Below are 17438 nucleotides of genomic sequence, written 5' to 3' on the forward strand. Positions count from 1 at the left end.
CTGCAAGTCTCCCCTCTCCACGACACCGATATTGTCCAAGGGAAGGGCATTTGGACCCATACAGCTTGGCACCAGTGTCGTCGCAGAGCAATGTGTGATTAAGTACCTTGCTCAAGGACACAACACGCTGCCTCGGCTGGGGCTCGAACTCACGACCTTCAGGTCGCTAGTCCAATGCCTTAACCACTTGGCCACGTGCCCACAGGATAATATAGAATAGGTTAATGGAACACTGGAAATTTCATTTGTTTTATAGTCCTGGTGACTGGGAGTTACATTTTTTATAATTTATTGAGATATAGTGCAGAATAAGCCCTTCCAGCCCTTCTAGCAATCAATCCCCCAACTTAACCTGAGCCTAATCATGGGACATGCTACAATAACAAATTAACCTACCAACTGGTATGACTTTGGAGAACCCAGAGGAAACCCACACAGTCACGTGGAGAACGTACAATCCCCTTACAGACAGCAGCGGGAATTGAACCTGCATCACCTGTACTGTAAAGCATTGTGCCAACCACTACACCACCATTCCGCTCCTGATACAGTACAATATTCTACATAATGGTAAACTGGGGCTCTGTTATTTATCACAGAGTAAGTGTATAGCAAGAATGATAATAAATGATCCATACCTTTGTTTCCAGTCTTTCACAGTGCTGGGCACGGTGTGAATGTCTATACCTTCTGCGTCAGTCCCCTCAGTGCTCTTGCCTGCCTCTTTCCCAGCGTGTTTATCGATGATGGGTAAGTTGTGGACCATGTGTCAGTCAGTGGGATGTGTGGCATTCACCCAATTTTGTCCCCCACCCCCTCCAACAGTGTGTCAATCTCTTCCCAACAACTCCAACAGTGTGCCAATCCCTTACCAGCCCCTCCGACAGTGTGCCAATCCCCTATCACCCCTTCAACAGTGTGCCAATCCCCTATCACCCCTCCAACAGTGTGCCAATCCCCTACCACCCCCTCCAACAGTGTGCCATTCCCTTCTCACCCCTCCAACAGTGTGGCATTCCCCTCTCACCCCTCCAACAGTGTGCCATTCCTCTCTCACCCCTCCAACAGTGTGGCATTCCCCTACCACCCCTCCAACAGTGTGCCATTCCTCTCTCACCCCTCCAACAGTGTGGCATTCCCCTCTCACCCCTCCAACAGTGTGGCATTCCCCTACCACCCCTCCAACAGTGTGACATTCCCCTACCACCCCTCCAACATTGTGGCATTCCCCTACCACCCCTCCAACAGTGTGCCAATCCCCTACCACCCCTCCAACAGTGTGTCATTCCCCTCTCACCCCTCCAACAGTGTGGCATTCCCCTACCACCCCTCCAACAGTGTGGCATTCCCCTACCACCCCTCCAACAGTGTGACATTCCCCTACCACCCCTCCAACATTGTGGCATTCCCCTACCACCCCTCCAACAGTGTGCCAATCCCCTACCACCCCTCCAACAGTGTGCCATTCCTCTCTCACCCCTCCAACAGTGTGTCATTCCCCTCTCACCCCTCCAACAGTGTGGCATTCCCCTACCACCCCTCCAACAGTGTGACATTCCCCTACCACCCCTCCAACAGTGTGGCATTCCCCTACCACCCCTCCAACAGTGTGCCATTCCCCTCTCACCCCTCCAACAGTGTGGCAATCCCCTACCACCCCTCCAACAGTGTGGCAATCCCCTACCACCCCTCCAACAGTGTGCCATTCCCCTCTCACCTCTCCAACAGTGTGCCATTCCCCTACCACCCCTCCAACAGTGTGCCAATCCCCTACCACCCCTCCAACAGTGTGCCAATCCCCTACCACCCCTCCAACGGTGTGCCAATCCCCTACCACCCCTCCAACGGTGTGGCATTCCCCTACCACCCCTCCAACGGTGTGGCATTCCCCTCTCACCCCTCCAACGGTGTGGCATTCCCCTACCACCCCTCCAACGGTGTGGCATTCCCCTACCACCCCTCCAACGGTGTGGCATTCCCCTACCACCCCTCCAACAGTGTGCCATTCCCCTACCACCCCTCCAACAGTGTGCCATTCCCCTACCACCCCTTCAACAGTGTGGCATTCCCCTACCACCCCTCCAACAGTGTGCCAATCCCCTACCACCCCTCCAACGGTGTGGCATTCCCCTACCACCCCCTCGACAGACGGGCTTGTGCCTGCGATGTAGTTGGATAGTCCAGGGACACGCAAGGGCAGCACGTATTTCAGTATGAGGACAAAGTGGGCTAAAGCTGCTGTTATAGAATGGTGAAATGCTAATGATCATTGGAAATCTGGCAGCACGGAGCCCCTTCCTACTGGGTACTGATAACATGACCCACCCGACACTGCTCCACAAGCCAGGACCTTTTTCACTTAAATAAATAGGCATCCGTTAGTCTTATGAGACCATGGTTTTGCACCTTGAAAGGTTTCCAGGGTGCAGGCCTGGGCAAGGTTGTATGGAAAACCAGCACTTGCCCATGATGCAAGTCTCCCCTCTCCACGTCACCGATGTTATCCAAGGGAAGGGCATTAGGACCCATACAGCTTGGCACCAGTGTTGTCGCAGAGCAATGTGTGGTTAAGTGCCTTTCTCAAGGACACACACGCTGCCTCAGTCAAGGCTCGAACTAGCGACCTTCAAATCACTAGACGAACGTCTTAACCACTTGGCCACACGCCAACCTTTATGCCTCTGTAATTAACACTGGAAATAATCTCCCTCTGCATGAGCTGTAATTTACAACTGTCACTGCTGAAGATCTTATCTTCACCACATCAAGCCAAGCTGGGCTGCAGTTCAAATCAGTAGCTTGTGCTGAATGATCTCTGATGACAGCAGGCAAAGCAAGTGCTGAGAATGGTGTGCTCACTTGTGTTGAGTGATATAGTGTGAGTCTGGATCTAGATTATAGTGTACAGCTCTACCTACCCTGGTCTCCTGGACTCTGGTAGCTTCAACACCCTACAGTTCACCTTCTCGTGCAGTTTACCTTGTCTCTTCCCAGTTACGTGGGCTTATCATTTGAGGAGCTTTGATGGCTCTGGGCCTAATTCACCAGAATTCAGAAGAATGAGGGGGGATCTCAATGAAACCTATCGAATATTGAAGGACCTCAATGGAGTGGATGTGGGGAGGATGTCTCCTGTGGTGAAGGAGTTTAAGACCAGAGGACACAGCCTCAGAAGAGAGGGACATCCATTTAGAATGGAGATGTTGAGGATTTCTCTAGCCAGAGTGGTAAATCTGTGGAATTTGTTGCCACAGGTGGCTGTAGAAGACAAGTTACTGGGTATATTTACGGCAAAGGTTGATAGATTCTTGATTATTCAGGGCATGAAAGAATACGGGGAGAAAGCAGGAGATTGGGACTGAGAGGGAAAATGGATCAGCCTTGATGAAATAGCAGAGCAGACAATGAGCCAAATGGCCTAATTTTGTTCCTTTATTTTATAGTCTTAATTTTCTTTGCTCAAGCGGGAGCAGACACAGTCCCTCCATCTTCTGCTTGTAACTGAGACATTCCATCCCAGGCAAAAACCTGGTGAATCTCTTTTTTGTTACTCAAAGGAGACAGATACATCCTGCAGAATGGGAATCTCTCACTTAATCACTGTACACAGTAAGATTCAGGATACAGAAAGCAGCTTGACCTAGAATGAGATGGAATTGTGTGCAGGAGTTGTAATTATGAAGGGGTCTCTGAAGCATTTTAGATTTATCATCAGCCAAGTAACATTAATTGCCAGCAGAAATGAGAACTATCTGCCCAGTGTTTGGAAACACAGCCCATAAATGTGCATTTGTGTATACTGTATAAGAAAAATACTTTTGAAGAACTTTTTCTGCAGAAGTCAGTTTGCAATGTTAAAAGAAGTAGGATAATTTATTAATCAAATTACAAATTTAAGTGTGGAACTAGGAATAAGTTATTAAGTCAAGTTTATTCTCAAGTGCACAAGTGTGGTGAGGTACAATACAGTGATAATTTGCTCACAGCAGCATCACAAGCACATGGGTACAAACAACACACAAAATATAAATTATATTCTCTATGAAACTATAAAGCTCAATATGAGCTCTATGAAACTCTAGACTACACTTGGAGTATTGTCTTCAGTTCTGATCACTGTTATAATGTGAACAAAGTCACTGAAGAGACACTGAAGCTAGTGGATTTAGAAGTGTTTTATTCATCAAAAGTGAGCAGCTGGCTTCATATTGATAGACTCTTGGAGGAAAAGGCCTCCTGACCCAATATTATATGATATTTTTATATGTTAAAGATCAAAGGAAACAGCAAGAAAATTCTATAGTTACAATGAATCTACAATGCTTCCTTTGAATTATATATAGTTTCCACACACCTCTTCCTTCACACCCACACTCTAGACACCCAAAATGAATCTTAATCAGCATTGTCTGGTTTTCAATCAACTCCAGTCTACAGGTCCAGGAAAACCATTGTTCAGGGCTGCATTTTAAATTCAATTAACAATCCACATTCATGTCTGAAGATTGGTTGCTGGTGAAGTTAATATTTACCCTAACTATATACTCTAATTCCAGAATATGCCCTAACAGTCTCCTCATTATAGGAAATATATGGAAGATTTAGAGAGGGTGTAGAGGAGATTTACTAAGGATGCTGGCCTGGATTGGAGAACATATTTTATGAGAAAATGTTGAGATAGCTGGGGCTTTTCTCTTTGGAGCGAAGAAGATTGAGAGGACTTAATAGAGGTGTTTAAAAAATACACCAAGTAGACCTATTCCCCAGGGTGGAAAACAAGAGGGCATACTTTTAAGATGATTGGAGGAAAGTATAGGGGGATGTCAGATGTAGGTGTGTGTTTGTTTGTTTTTTTCTACATAGAGAGTGCTAGGTGTGTGGAACATGCTGCCAGGGTTGGTGGTAGAGGCAGATACATTAGGGATATTTAAGAGACTAGATAAACACATGGATGAAAGAAAAATGGAGGGTTATTTAAGGCAGAGGTTGATAGATTCTTAATTAGTCAGGGCATGAAGGGATACAGGGAGGAGGCAGGAGAATAGGGCTGAAAGGGAAATGGATCAGTCACAATGAACTGGCAGGGCAGACTCAATGGCCAATTGGCCGAATTCTGCTCCTATCTCGTATGGTTTTCTGGCCTTATTGAGGATTATGGGCTACACAGGAGGGAAGACTTGGACTGATTTTAAAGCAGGTTAAAAAGGTCGGAACAACACTGTGGGCCGACAGGCCTGTACTGTGATGAATTCTATGTTCTATGATAACATGGAGTGTTGAATCACAATCTACCTCGTGGTGGTAGAAGGCCACAGAAAATGGGCTCTTCAGCCCATCTTGACCATGTGGACCAAATTGCTTAACTGAATTAGTTCCATTTGCTTCCCTTTGGTCCATATCCCTCTAAACCTTTCCTATTTTTGTATCCACCCAATTATCTTCTGAATGTTGTAATTTTATGTGTCTCGTCGTGGTTTGATGCCTGGTACCTTCTAATGTGGATGCAGTGTTTATTAACATGTTGTCTTCAGCACTCTGATTGGTCCTGTTATAGATACTATTCTATAGATTCGCTAAGTATGCCCACAAGAAAATGAATCTCAGGTTTGATAATAAAATTTACTTTGAACTTTAACTGACCTTTTGTTCTTTTCTTTTGTAGATCAGAGCTTCCTCAGAAATATTACTGGTGGTTCTTTGAGACCATTCCAGGTAATTGTTAGTATTATTTATAATGGGTGAATGAAGTTTAACTCACTGGAACCACCCGTAATTAGCGACCTTCCAAGAACTAAAATGAGGGTGACTTTGAGTGATGTGAGATATGCCATTAAATCTGAGCTCATAATCACTCCATAATTCTTGAATCATCATAGGTTTTGAACTAACCTTCTTATTCAGTGCATCAAGGTCGTACAAGACAGAGAGTCATAGAAAAGTACAGCTCAGAAACAGACTCTTCGGCCCATTTAGGCCATGCCAAACCATTTAAGCTGCCTACTCCCAATGACCTGCACTGGGACCGTAGCCCTCCACACCCCTTCCATCCCTGTATCTATGCAAACTTCTCTTAAGCATTGAAATTGAGCTTACATGCACTATTTGTACTGACAGCTCATTCTACACTGTCTTGACCCTCTGAGTAAAGAACTTCCTCCTCATGTTCCCTTTAAGTTTTTCATCTTTCACCCTAAACCCATGACCTCCGGTTGTAGGTCCGCCCTACCTCAGTGGAAAAAGCCTGCTTGCATTTACCCTATCTATGCCCTTCATAATTTTGCATACCTCTATCAAATCTCCTCTAAATCTTCTACGTTCCGAGGAATAACATCCTAACCTATTCAATCTTTCCTAATAACACAAGTCTTTCAGACACAGGAATATCCTTATAAATTTTCTCTGTACTCTTTCAACCTTAATTACGTCTTTTCTGTGGGTCAGGGACCAAAACTGCACACAATACTCCAAACAAGAGAAAATCTGCAGATGCTGAAAATCTGAACAACAAACACAAAATTCCTCCAGCATCTTGTGTGTGCTAGAAACATAGAAAATAAGTGCAGGAGTAGGCCATTCGGCCCTTCGAGCCTGCACCACCATTCAGTATGATCATGGCTGATCATCCAACTCAGAACCCTGCACCAGCCTTCCCTGCATACCCCCTGATCCCTTTAGCCACAAGGGCCATATCTAACTCCCTCTTAAATATAGCCAATGAACTGGCCTCAGCTGTTTCCTGTGGCAGAGAATTCCACAGATTCACCACTCTCTGTGTGAAGAAGTTTTTCCTAATCTCGGTCCTAAAAGGCTTCCCCTTTATCCTCAAACTGTGACCCCTCGTTCTGGACTTCCCCAATATCGGGAACAATCTTCCTGCATCTAGCCTGTCCAATCCCTTTAGGATTTTATACGTTTCAATAAGATCCCCCCTCAATCTTCTAAATTCTAACAAGTATAAGCCTAGCCGATCCAGTCTTTCATCAAGTCCTGCCATCCCAGGAATCAATCTGGTGAACCTTCTTTATACTCCCTCTATGGCAAGAATGTCTTTCCTCAGATTAGGGGACCAAAACTGCACACAATACTCCAGGTGTGATCTCACCAAGGCCTTGTACAACTGCAGTAGTACCTCCCTGCTCCTGTACTCAAATCCTCTTGCTATGAATGCCAGCATACCATTCGCCTTTTTCACCGCCTGCTGTACCTGCATGCCCACTTTCAATGACTGGTGTATAATGACACCCAGGTCTCGTTGCATCTCCCCTTTTCCTAATCGGCCACCATTCAGATAATAATCTGTTTTCCTGTTTTTGCCACCAAGGTGGATAACCTCACATTTATCCACATTAAATTTCATCTGCCATGAATTTGCCCACTCACCCAACCTATCCAAGTCACCCTGCATCCTCTTAGCATCCTCCTCACAGCTAACACTGCCACCCAGCTTCGTGTCATCGGCAAACGTGGAGATGCTGCATTTATTTCCCTCATCCAAGTCAGTAATATATATTGTAAACAACTGGGGTCCCAGCACTGAGCCTTGCGGTACCCCACTAGTCACTGCCTGCCATTCTGAAAAGGTCCCATTTATTCCCACTCTTTGCTTCCTGTCTGCCAACCAACTCTCTATCCACATCAATACCATACCCCCAATACCGTGTGCTTTAAGTTTACACACTAGTCTCCTGTGTGGGACCTTGTCAAAAGCCTTTTGAAAATCCAAATATACCACATCCACTGGTTCTCCCCTATCCACTCTACTAGTTACATCCTCAAAAAATTCTATGAGATTCGTCAGACATGATTTTCCTTTCACAAATCCATGCTGACTTTGTCCGATGATTTCTCTGCTTTCCAAATGTGCTGTTATCACATCTTTGATAACTGACTCTTAGCATTTTCCCCACCACCGATGTCAGGCTAACCAGTCTATAATTCCCCGGTTTCTCTCTCCCTCCTTTTTTAAAAAGTGGAGTTACATTAGTGACCCTCCAATCCTCAGGAACTAGTCCAGAATCTAAAGAGTTTTGAAAAATTATCACTAATGCATCCACTATTTCTTGGGCTACTTCCTTAAGCACTCTGGGATGCAGACCATCTGGCCCTGGGGATTTACCTGCCCTTAATCCCTTCAATTTACCTAACACCACTTCCCTACTAACATGTATTTCCCTCAGTTCCTCCATCTCACTAGACCCTCTGTCCCCTACTATTTCTGGAAGATTATTTATGTCCTCCTTAGTGAAGACAGAACCAAAGTAGTTATTCAATTGATCTGCCATGTCCTTGTTCCCCATAATCAATTTACCTGTTTCTGTCTGTAAGGGATCTACATTTGTCTTAACCAATCTTTTTTTTTTTACATATCTATAAAAGCTTTTACAGTCAGTTTTTATGTTCCCTGCCAGTTTTCTCTCATAATCTCTTTTCCCATTCCTAATTAAGCCCTTTGTCCTCCTCTGCTGGAATCTGAATTTCTCCCAGTCCTCAGGTGAGCTGCTTTTTCTGGCTAATTTGTATGTTTCTTCTTTGGAATTGATACTATCCCTAATTTCCCTTGTCAGCCACAGGTGCACTACCTTTCCTGATTTATTCTTTTGCCAAACTGGGATGAACAATTGTTATAGTTCATCCATGCAATCTTTAAATGCTTGCCATTGCATATCCACCGTCAACCCTTTAAGTATCATTTGCCAGTCTATCTTAGCTAATTCACGTCTCATACCTTCAAAGTTACCCTTCTTTAAGTTCAGAACCTTTGTTTCTGAATTAACTATGTCACTCTCCATCTTAATGAAGAATTCCACCATATTATGGTCACTCTTACCCAAGGGGCCTCTCACAATGAGATTGCTAATTAACCCTTCCTCATTGCTCAATACCCAATCTAGAATCGCCTGCTCTCCAGTTGGTTCCTCGACATGTTGGTTCAAAAAACCATCCCGCATACATTCCAAGAAATCCTCTTCCTCAGCACCTTTACCAATTTGGTTCACCCAATCTACATGTAGATTGAAGTCACCCATTATAACTGCTGTTCCTTTATTGCACGCATTTCTAATTTCCTGTTTAATGCCATCCCCAACCTCACTACTACTGTTAGGTGGCCTGTATACAACTCCCACCAGTGTTTTCTGCCCCTTAGTGTTATGCAGCTCTACCCATATCGATTCCACATCCTCCCGGCTAATGTCCTTCCTTTCTATTGCGTTAATCTCCCCTCTAATCAGCAATGCTATCCCACCTCCTTTTCTTTCATGTCTATCCCTCCTGAATATTGAATATCCCTGAATGTTGAGCTCCCATCCTTGGTCACCCTGGAGCCATGTCTCTGTGATCCCAACTATATCATCTTCATTAATAACAATCTGCACTTTTAATTCATCCACCTTATTACGAATGCTCCTTGCATTGAGACACAAAACCTTCAGGCTTGTTTTTACAACACTCTTGGCCCTTATACAATTATGTTGAAAAGTGGCCCTTTTTGATTTTTGCCCTGGATTTGCTGGCCTGCCACTTTTTACTTTTCTCCTTACTACTTTTTGCTTCTACCCTCATTTTACACCCCTCTGTCTCTCTGCACTTGTTCCCATCCCCCTGTTGTGAACTAACCTCCTCTCTCCTAGTCTCTTTAATTTGATTCCCACCCCCAACCATTCTTGTTTAAAGTCACCTCAGTAGCCCTCGCAAATCTCCCTGCCAGAATATTGGTCCCCCTAGGATTCAAGTGTAACCCGTCCTTTTTGTACGGGTCACAGCTGTGCCAAAAGAGGTCCCAATGATCCAAAAACTTGAATCCTTGCCCCCTGCTCTAATCCCTCAGCCACGCATTTATCCTCCGCCTCATTGCATTCCTACTCTCACTGTCGCGTGGCACAGGCAGTAAACCCGAGATTACTACCTTTGCAGTCCTTTTTCTCAACTCCCTTCCTAACTCCCTATATTCTCCTTTCAGGACCCCTTCCCTTTTCCGACCTATGTCATTGGTACCTATATGTACCACGACCTCTGGCTCCTCACCCTCCCACTTCAGGATATCTTGGACGCGATCAGAAATATCCCGGACCCTGGCACCAGGGAGGCAAACTACCATCCGGGTCTCTGGACTGCGTCCACAGAATCACCTATCTGACCCCCTTACTATCGAGTCCCCTATTACTACTGCCCTCCTCTTCCTTTCCCTACCCTTCTGAGCTACAGGGCTGGACTCTGTGCCGGAGGCACGGCCACTGTCGCTTCCCCCAGGTAAGCTGTCCCCCACAACAGTTCTCAAACAGGAGTACCTATTGTCAAGGGGCACAGCCACCGGGGTACTCTCTATTAACTGACTCTTCCTCTTCCCCCTCCTAACCGTGACCCACTGGTCTGCCTCCCGTGGCCCCAGTGTGACCACCTGCCTGTAACTCCTCTCTATCAACTCCTCACTCTCCCTGACCAGACAAAGGTCATCGAGCTGCAGCTCCAGTTCCCTAACGCGGTCCCTTAGGAGCTGCATCTCGGCACACCTGGTGCAGATGTGGACGTCCAGGAGGCTTGGAGACTCCACGACCTCCCACATCTGGCATCGAGAACAACAAACTGCCCTCACACTCATACTGCCCCTCTCCTCAAATAACAACAAAAAATGAATACCAAACCTTCCTTGCCTCGCCCATTTCCACCTAAGCCAGTTGAGCCGAAGCCCTTAAGTCCTCACTCTGCTCCCGGCTCACTCCGCAACCCGCAAACTACACTGCCCACTGTATGAGGCTCTGTTCCTTTTAAATTTTCCTCGCTTCACTGCCCAACGTCACACACCTGCGCAGTCCTGCCTCTCTGAACGCTGATGGAAAAAAAACCCGAAAAATTCAAAAATGGCTTCCTCCGCACTCCCGCTCCGATTCTCAGACTTCCTTCTCCGAATTAAATCATTGCTCACAATACTCCAAATTAGGCCCCACCAATGTCCTATACAACTTTAACATAACATCCCATCTCCTGTACTCAGTACTTTGATTTGTGAAGGCCAATGTTCCAAAAGCTTTCTTTATGACCCTATCTCCCTGTGATGACAAAATGCAGAATATGGTGTTACCAGTTACAGAGAAAGTGCACTACAGACAGACAATGAGGTGCAATCCCATGGCATGGTAGATTGTGAGGTCAAGAGTCCATCAAAGGAATGTATTGTAATTTATATGCCTAACACTTCAACCAAATGGTTGGGCTGCTGAATCTTGGAAACTCAAGTTAATACTGGGGAGAGGTGGGAAGGGAAGACAGGAGTTAGTATCCCACTGTGTAAATTTGGAAGTTTTTTCCATGAATATTGGCCAATCAGCATTAGTTAATATTTTGGAGCTTGAGGAAACTCAGTTAAGTCAAAGTCAAGTCTGACTGTATATTCCATCCCTGCCTCTATAATTTTATAAATGGTTTATAAAACACAACTTATTGACTCTGGGTATCACAAGACAGATTTCTGATCCCAATCCTTCTGTTTAACTCTAGGAATGACTGGCGTTCTGCTCCTTGTTGTCCTGGCCATTATTTATGTCTTTGCCTCCCGCCAATTTCGTCGTATGAGCTTTCGGGCGTTCTGGGTGACTCACCACCTCTACGTGATCCTGTACATTCTGGTAATTACGGTCATCCTCCGAGTCAGTGTCGTTTCTGAGTGTGACATTGCCTCTCTGCTTCCCCATTTTAAACGAAGCTCAACCTCTAGGCATCCACCTGCATAGAGTCAGAGTCTAAAGATTTTTAAAGAGAGGTTAGCTTTAATTGCCACATGTACATCAAAACATATAGTGAAATCTGTCGTTTGCTGCACAGTTTGAGGATGTGCTGGGGTCAACCTGCAAACATTGCCATACCTCCGATGCCAAGAACCTACCAATTCTAACCTTTATGTCTTTGGAATGTGGGAGCAAACCAGAGCACCCAGAGGAAACCCATGCAGTCACGAGAGAACGTGCAAATTCCTTACAGACAGCGGTGGGAAATGAACCCTAAACTCTCTTCCTGCAGACGTAGCCTGGACTGCTTCGTGTTTCTAGTGGATTCTGTTTGTATTATAGCTCATGGTTCAATACTGACCTCCTATGCTGTCTGTGCGGAGTTTGCATGTTCTACCAGGGACCACATGGGTTTTCTCATGTGTTATGGCCATTTAGCCTATTGATTCTGCTCCACCATTCAATCATGGCTGATTTATTTTGTCTCTTAACCCCATTCTCCTGCCTTCACACCATAACCTTTGACGTCCTTACCAGTACCCTTTTTAGAGCAGCTTACGGTTGATCCCACTAGAAAAAGGCAATTTCTGGACTCACTACTGTATAATGAACCAAAGCTGATTAGGGTGCTTAAGGTAATGGCGCCCTTAGGAGGCAGTAATCATAATATGATAGAATTCACCTTGTATTTTGAGAGAGAGAAACTAACATTTATTATTCCTCTCAATCCTATTCTTCTGGCTTCTCTTTGTAACCTTCTGGACTCCTCCCACATCCCAAAGATGTGCAGGTTGGTAGGTAAATTACTCCTAGTGTCTAGTTGAGTGGTAGAACCTGGAGGAAGAATTGATGAGAAAGTGGGGCTAACAAAATAAAATGGGACTAGTGTAAATAGATGCTTGATAGTCAGCGGGAACCTTGTGGGCCAAGTGGCCTGTTTCTCAGTTGCAAGATTTTATGATTTTAATTTAACATTTTATGACTTCATGTTGGATTACTGATGAATCTTTACATTTAGATAAACAAAGATGGCAGAACCAATCAAAGATTTTCAACTCAAATTGCACTTGGACACCAATCCTGGATGCCATGATTGTCATTGGGTCTAATTCTAGGAATGTCCAACCCAATCACCTTATGCGAGTGCCTACATAACTAAAACTATTGCAGTTTCTTCCACAAGATGATAAGAGGCATAGGTCAAGTGGAGAGCCAGAGGCTTTTTCCCAGGGCAGAAATGGCTAACACAAGGGGACATAATTTTCGGGTGACTGGAGGAAAGTATAGTGGGGGGATAACAGGGGTATTTACACAGAGAGTGGTGGGTGTGTGGAACACCCTGCCAGAGGTGTTAGTAGAGGCAGATACATTAGGGACATTTAGCAAACCCTAAGCTGGGCACATGGATGTTAAAAAGTAGAGGGCCATATAGGAGGTAAGGGCTAGATTGATGTTAGAACAGGTTAAAATGTCATCTCAACATAGTGGACCAAAGGACCTGCACTGTGCCGAAGAATTCTGTCTTATTCTGAGTGGTAGGACATGTTGAAAGAGTAAAGAACATGAGACGTGGAATTAAATAAAAGCATATAAAAGGAAGGAGATCATAGTTGTAAAAGACTGATTTGGCCACAAATGGAGTACTGTACAGCTTCTAGTTCTACATAGCACACTGTTGGGAGGTTGTGAACATCTAAGAGAGGGTGTAATAAATTTTTCAGAGATGGACAGTCTCAATCATGAAATTAACCTGGAAAAGTTTCCTTCAGAGCAAAGAAGATTGAAAAGAAATTTGATTGAGCTGCATAGGATCAACATTGGGTTAGGTACAGGGAAAATATACTGATAGTTGCACAGGATTCAGAGTTTGAGCAAAATGTATTGTAATTGGTTCATTATTACCACACAAACAGAGAAACAGTGAAAAGCTTGTCTTAGATACTGTTCTTAAAAACGTGGAAGGTTTGAGGAGGATGTGATGAGAAACATATTGATCCCTCAAGGAGTATTTTTTTAATTTAGAGATATAGCACAGTAATGGGTCCTTTGGGGGAGACGGAGTGAACTGCATACACTTAAGGCAGCTGTGGCAGTCAACTGCACCTACTTAAAGGCAGAGTACAATGAGCAGCAAATAGTTTTTATTCCATAAGACCATAAGGCAAAGGAGCAGGCCAATTAGCCCATTGAATCTGCTCCACTATTCCATCATGGCTGATTTATTATCTTGCACAACCCCATTCTCCAGCCTTCTTCCCATAACCAGTGACACCCTTACTAATCAACCACCTATCAGTGTCCTCTTTACAATTACTTGACCCTCATAGCTATCTGTGGCAATGAATTCGACAGATTCACTACCCTCTGGATTAAGAAATTCCTCATCAACTCTGTTCTAAAGGGGACATCTTCCTATTCTGAGGTTATGCCCTCTGGTCTTAGGCTCCCCTACTACAGGAAACATCCTCTCCACGTCCACTCTTTCTAGGCCTTTCAATATTCGATAGGTTTCCCCTAAGTAACCTTTATTCCCTGAAGGAAAAGTATTTGACTCTCTTTCACTTACACGTGTATTTCCAGTATTGGATACCTCAAATATTATGGTCAATTCTCTTCTCCACTTACCCACCCCTCACACTGACCACATCTCCCAACAACAGATTCTCATCCACGGGAGTTCGAACCTGATCCAGCAACAGAGCTTCTATCTGTACTTCATCGCACCAGGTCTCATCTACCTGGGAGACAAGCTCGTCAGCCTCAGCCGAAAGAAGAAGGACGTGACGGTGGTGAAGGCAGAACTCCTGCCCTCAGGTACTTGTCCGCTGACTGCAGAGAATTTACTCCTGCAGTTTCCTGCTTTTGGGAACCTTTGGTAGTAAGGCAAATGCAATGTTAACATTCATTTCGAGTGGATGAGAATATAAAAGCAACGATGTACTGCAGGGAATTTATAAGGCATTGGTCAGACCACATTTGGAGTATTGTGAACGGTTTTGGGCTCCTTTTCTACGAGGGATGTGTTGGCATTGAAGAAAGTCCAGAGTACATTTACAAGGATAATCCCAGGAAAGAAAGGGTTAACATATGAGCAGAGATTGATGGCTCTAGGACTTACTTGCTGGAGTTTAGAAGAATGGTGGGGGGGATATCATTGAGATCTAACAAATATTAAAAGGCCTAGCTGTGGCAAGGATGTTTCCTATAGTGGGGAGTCTTTGGTTAGTACGGATATCAAAGGTTATGGGGAGAAGGCAGGAAAATAGGGTTGATAGGGATAATAAATCAGTTTGAGCAGACCCAGTGGGCCAGATTCTGCTCTTATGTCTTATGGTTTATAAGGGTTAAGTGGCAATGATGGTAATTGGTTTATTATTGTTCCATACTCTGAGATACAGTGAATGCTCATAATTTGCGTAATCATACATGTCAAAAGGAAATAAAATACAGAATGTAGAGTTACACTTAAAGTTCAAGGTACACTCATTATCAGAGTATTTATGCAGTTTACAGATAAAAAGCAGTACAGGGAAACAAATTAAAGGTACGGGGGCCATGACAAGATAGACTGAGAGATAAGGAGTCCATCTTTACTCTTTAAGTATCAATAATGTCATAAAATACAGATTCATATTTCATCAAATAGTCATAGACGAGTTATCATCATCATCATCATCAGGTGCCATGCTCAGTTTGAGCTTTGACTGCCAAGGCCCACACACTCCTGTTTTGGGTCAAGTGGGTCAATTCATTGGTATTCATTTCCAGTTCTCTGGCTGCTGTCCCCATCATCATTTGTCTTTGTCTTCCTCTTGCTTTCTTCCCTTCAATCTTTCCCATAATTACCATGCATTCTTAACTCCTCTTTCCTAATCACATGTCCAATGAAGTCACATTGCCTTTTCACGATCTCATACATTATTTCTCTTTGAGTCTTTGCTCTGTTCATGACATCCTCATTAGATATTCGTTTGGTCCATGATATTCTTTGTATCCTCCTCAAAAACCACATCTCTGCTGCTACAAGAGAAAAGAAGTACATAGAGAAGTACAGCACAGAAACTGGCCCTTTTGGCCCATCTAGTCTGTGTAGAAACCATTTAAACTGCCTCCTTCAAATTACCTGCACCGAGACCATAGCCGTCCATACCCCTACTATCCACGTACCTATCCAAACTTCTCTTAAATGTTGAAATTGAGCTTGCATGCACCACTCGTGCTGGCAGTTCATTCCACACTCTCACGACCCTCTGAGTGAAGACGTTTCTCTTCATGTTCCTCTTAAACTTCACACCTTTCACTCTTAACCCACGACCACTGGTTGTAGTCCCAACCAACCTCAGTGGAAAATGGCTGCTTGCATTTGCCCTATCTATATCCCTCATAATTTTGTATACCTCTATCAAATGTCATCTCAATCTTCTACATGCTGAAGAATACAGTCCTAATCTATTCAATCTTTCCTTATAACTCATATCTTCCAGACCCAGCGACATCCTTGTAAATTTCCACTGAACTCTTCCAACTTTATTTACATCTTTCCAGTAGATAGGTGACCAAAACTGCACACAATACTCCAAACTAGGCCTCACCAGACTTAGTCCATCTTCTAGAAGGAATGAAGGGAAGTGTGGAAAGAAAACTGGAGAAGTGGGGAGACACCATATACAGCTATGGGGTAGAGAGATTAGGAGTGAAAAAACAGAGCACACAGAAGGAACCTTCAGTCCAGCCTAAGTCTAGGAGACAGCAGGAAATCGAAAGGCTGGTGAAGAGAAGGAGACAGCTGAGGAAACAGTGGAGGAAGACCACAGAAGGGAAAAGGAAAGGACTCGAGGTATTACAGCAGAAATAAAGCAGCGCTTGACAGAGCTGCAAAGAGCAGAATGCTTGAGAAAACCACATAAGAGGAAAGAATGGGCGAGGGCAAGCTTTTACAGAGAGCCTTACAAGTTCATCAAAAGCCTCTTTGGCAAGAAGAGCGGGGTCCTTTGAGTACCTGTGAGGGAGCTGGAGGAGCACCTGAGGAAGACCCACTCTGATAACCAGAGGCATGAGCCAGTCACCCATTCCGAATGAGATGCCACCAATCCACCCACCTGAGCACCAGATGGACGTAAGGCCCTCTGCATGGAGGGAGGTGGAAAGTAAAGTTAAACAAGCAAGATCAGCATCAGATCCAGGGCCCAATGGTGTCCCATACGGGCTCTATAAGAACACCCCCGGCGTCCTGAAATACCTCTGGAATCTAATGAAGGTGGTATTGGGGAAAAGAATCATACCTTAGGCATGGTGAAGGGTGGGAGGGATACTAATTCCCAAAGAGAAGAATTCCTCAACGATCAGTCAGTTCCGCCAGATCAGTCTCCTGAATGTGAAAGGAAAGATCTTCTTTGGTGTCGTGGCTCAAAGACTCTCAGCCTTTTTGCAGAGCAACAACTTTGTCGACACATAGTGCAGAAAGCAGGAATACGTGGTTTCCCAGGATGTCTGGAACATGCAAATGTGATCTGGCACCAGATACAAACTGCCAAGGAAGAAAAGAAAGACCTGCATGTGGTCTTCCCAGATCTTGCCAATGCTTTTGGATCAGTGCCTCACAAGACTCTGTGGGCAGCTTTCAACTTTTTCCAGAGGGCATCACAAAGCTGGTCAAAGCATACTTCCAGGGTCTGCAGTTCTGTGTCACAGCACAAGATAACACCACCATATGGAAGC

The 17438-nt window shown here is 44.6% G+C and overlaps 1 protein-coding gene across 1 annotated transcript in view; it reads left to right on the top strand.

Moving 5' to 3' along the window:
* The window catches only part of LOC140212144 (dual oxidase 2-like), a 124559-nt gene that overhangs the window by 86603 nt on the left and 20518 nt on the right, over positions 1-17438 (top strand). The window contains exons 26-29 of the mRNA XM_072282757.1: positions 651-750; positions 5663-5712; positions 11494-11621; positions 14381-14534. Of these exons, the coding sequence (XP_072138858.1) occupies positions 651-750; positions 5663-5712; positions 11494-11621; positions 14381-14534 (432 nt within the window). The remainder of the gene's footprint in view (positions 1-650; positions 751-5662; positions 5713-11493; positions 11622-14380; positions 14535-17438) is intronic.

The sequence above is a fragment of the Mobula birostris genome, chromosome 18 (genome assembly GCF_030028105.1).
Source record: "Mobula birostris isolate sMobBir1 chromosome 18, sMobBir1.hap1, whole genome shotgun sequence".
In the NCBI taxonomy this organism is placed as follows: Eukaryota; Metazoa; Chordata; class Chondrichthyes; order Myliobatiformes; family Myliobatidae; genus Mobula; species Mobula birostris.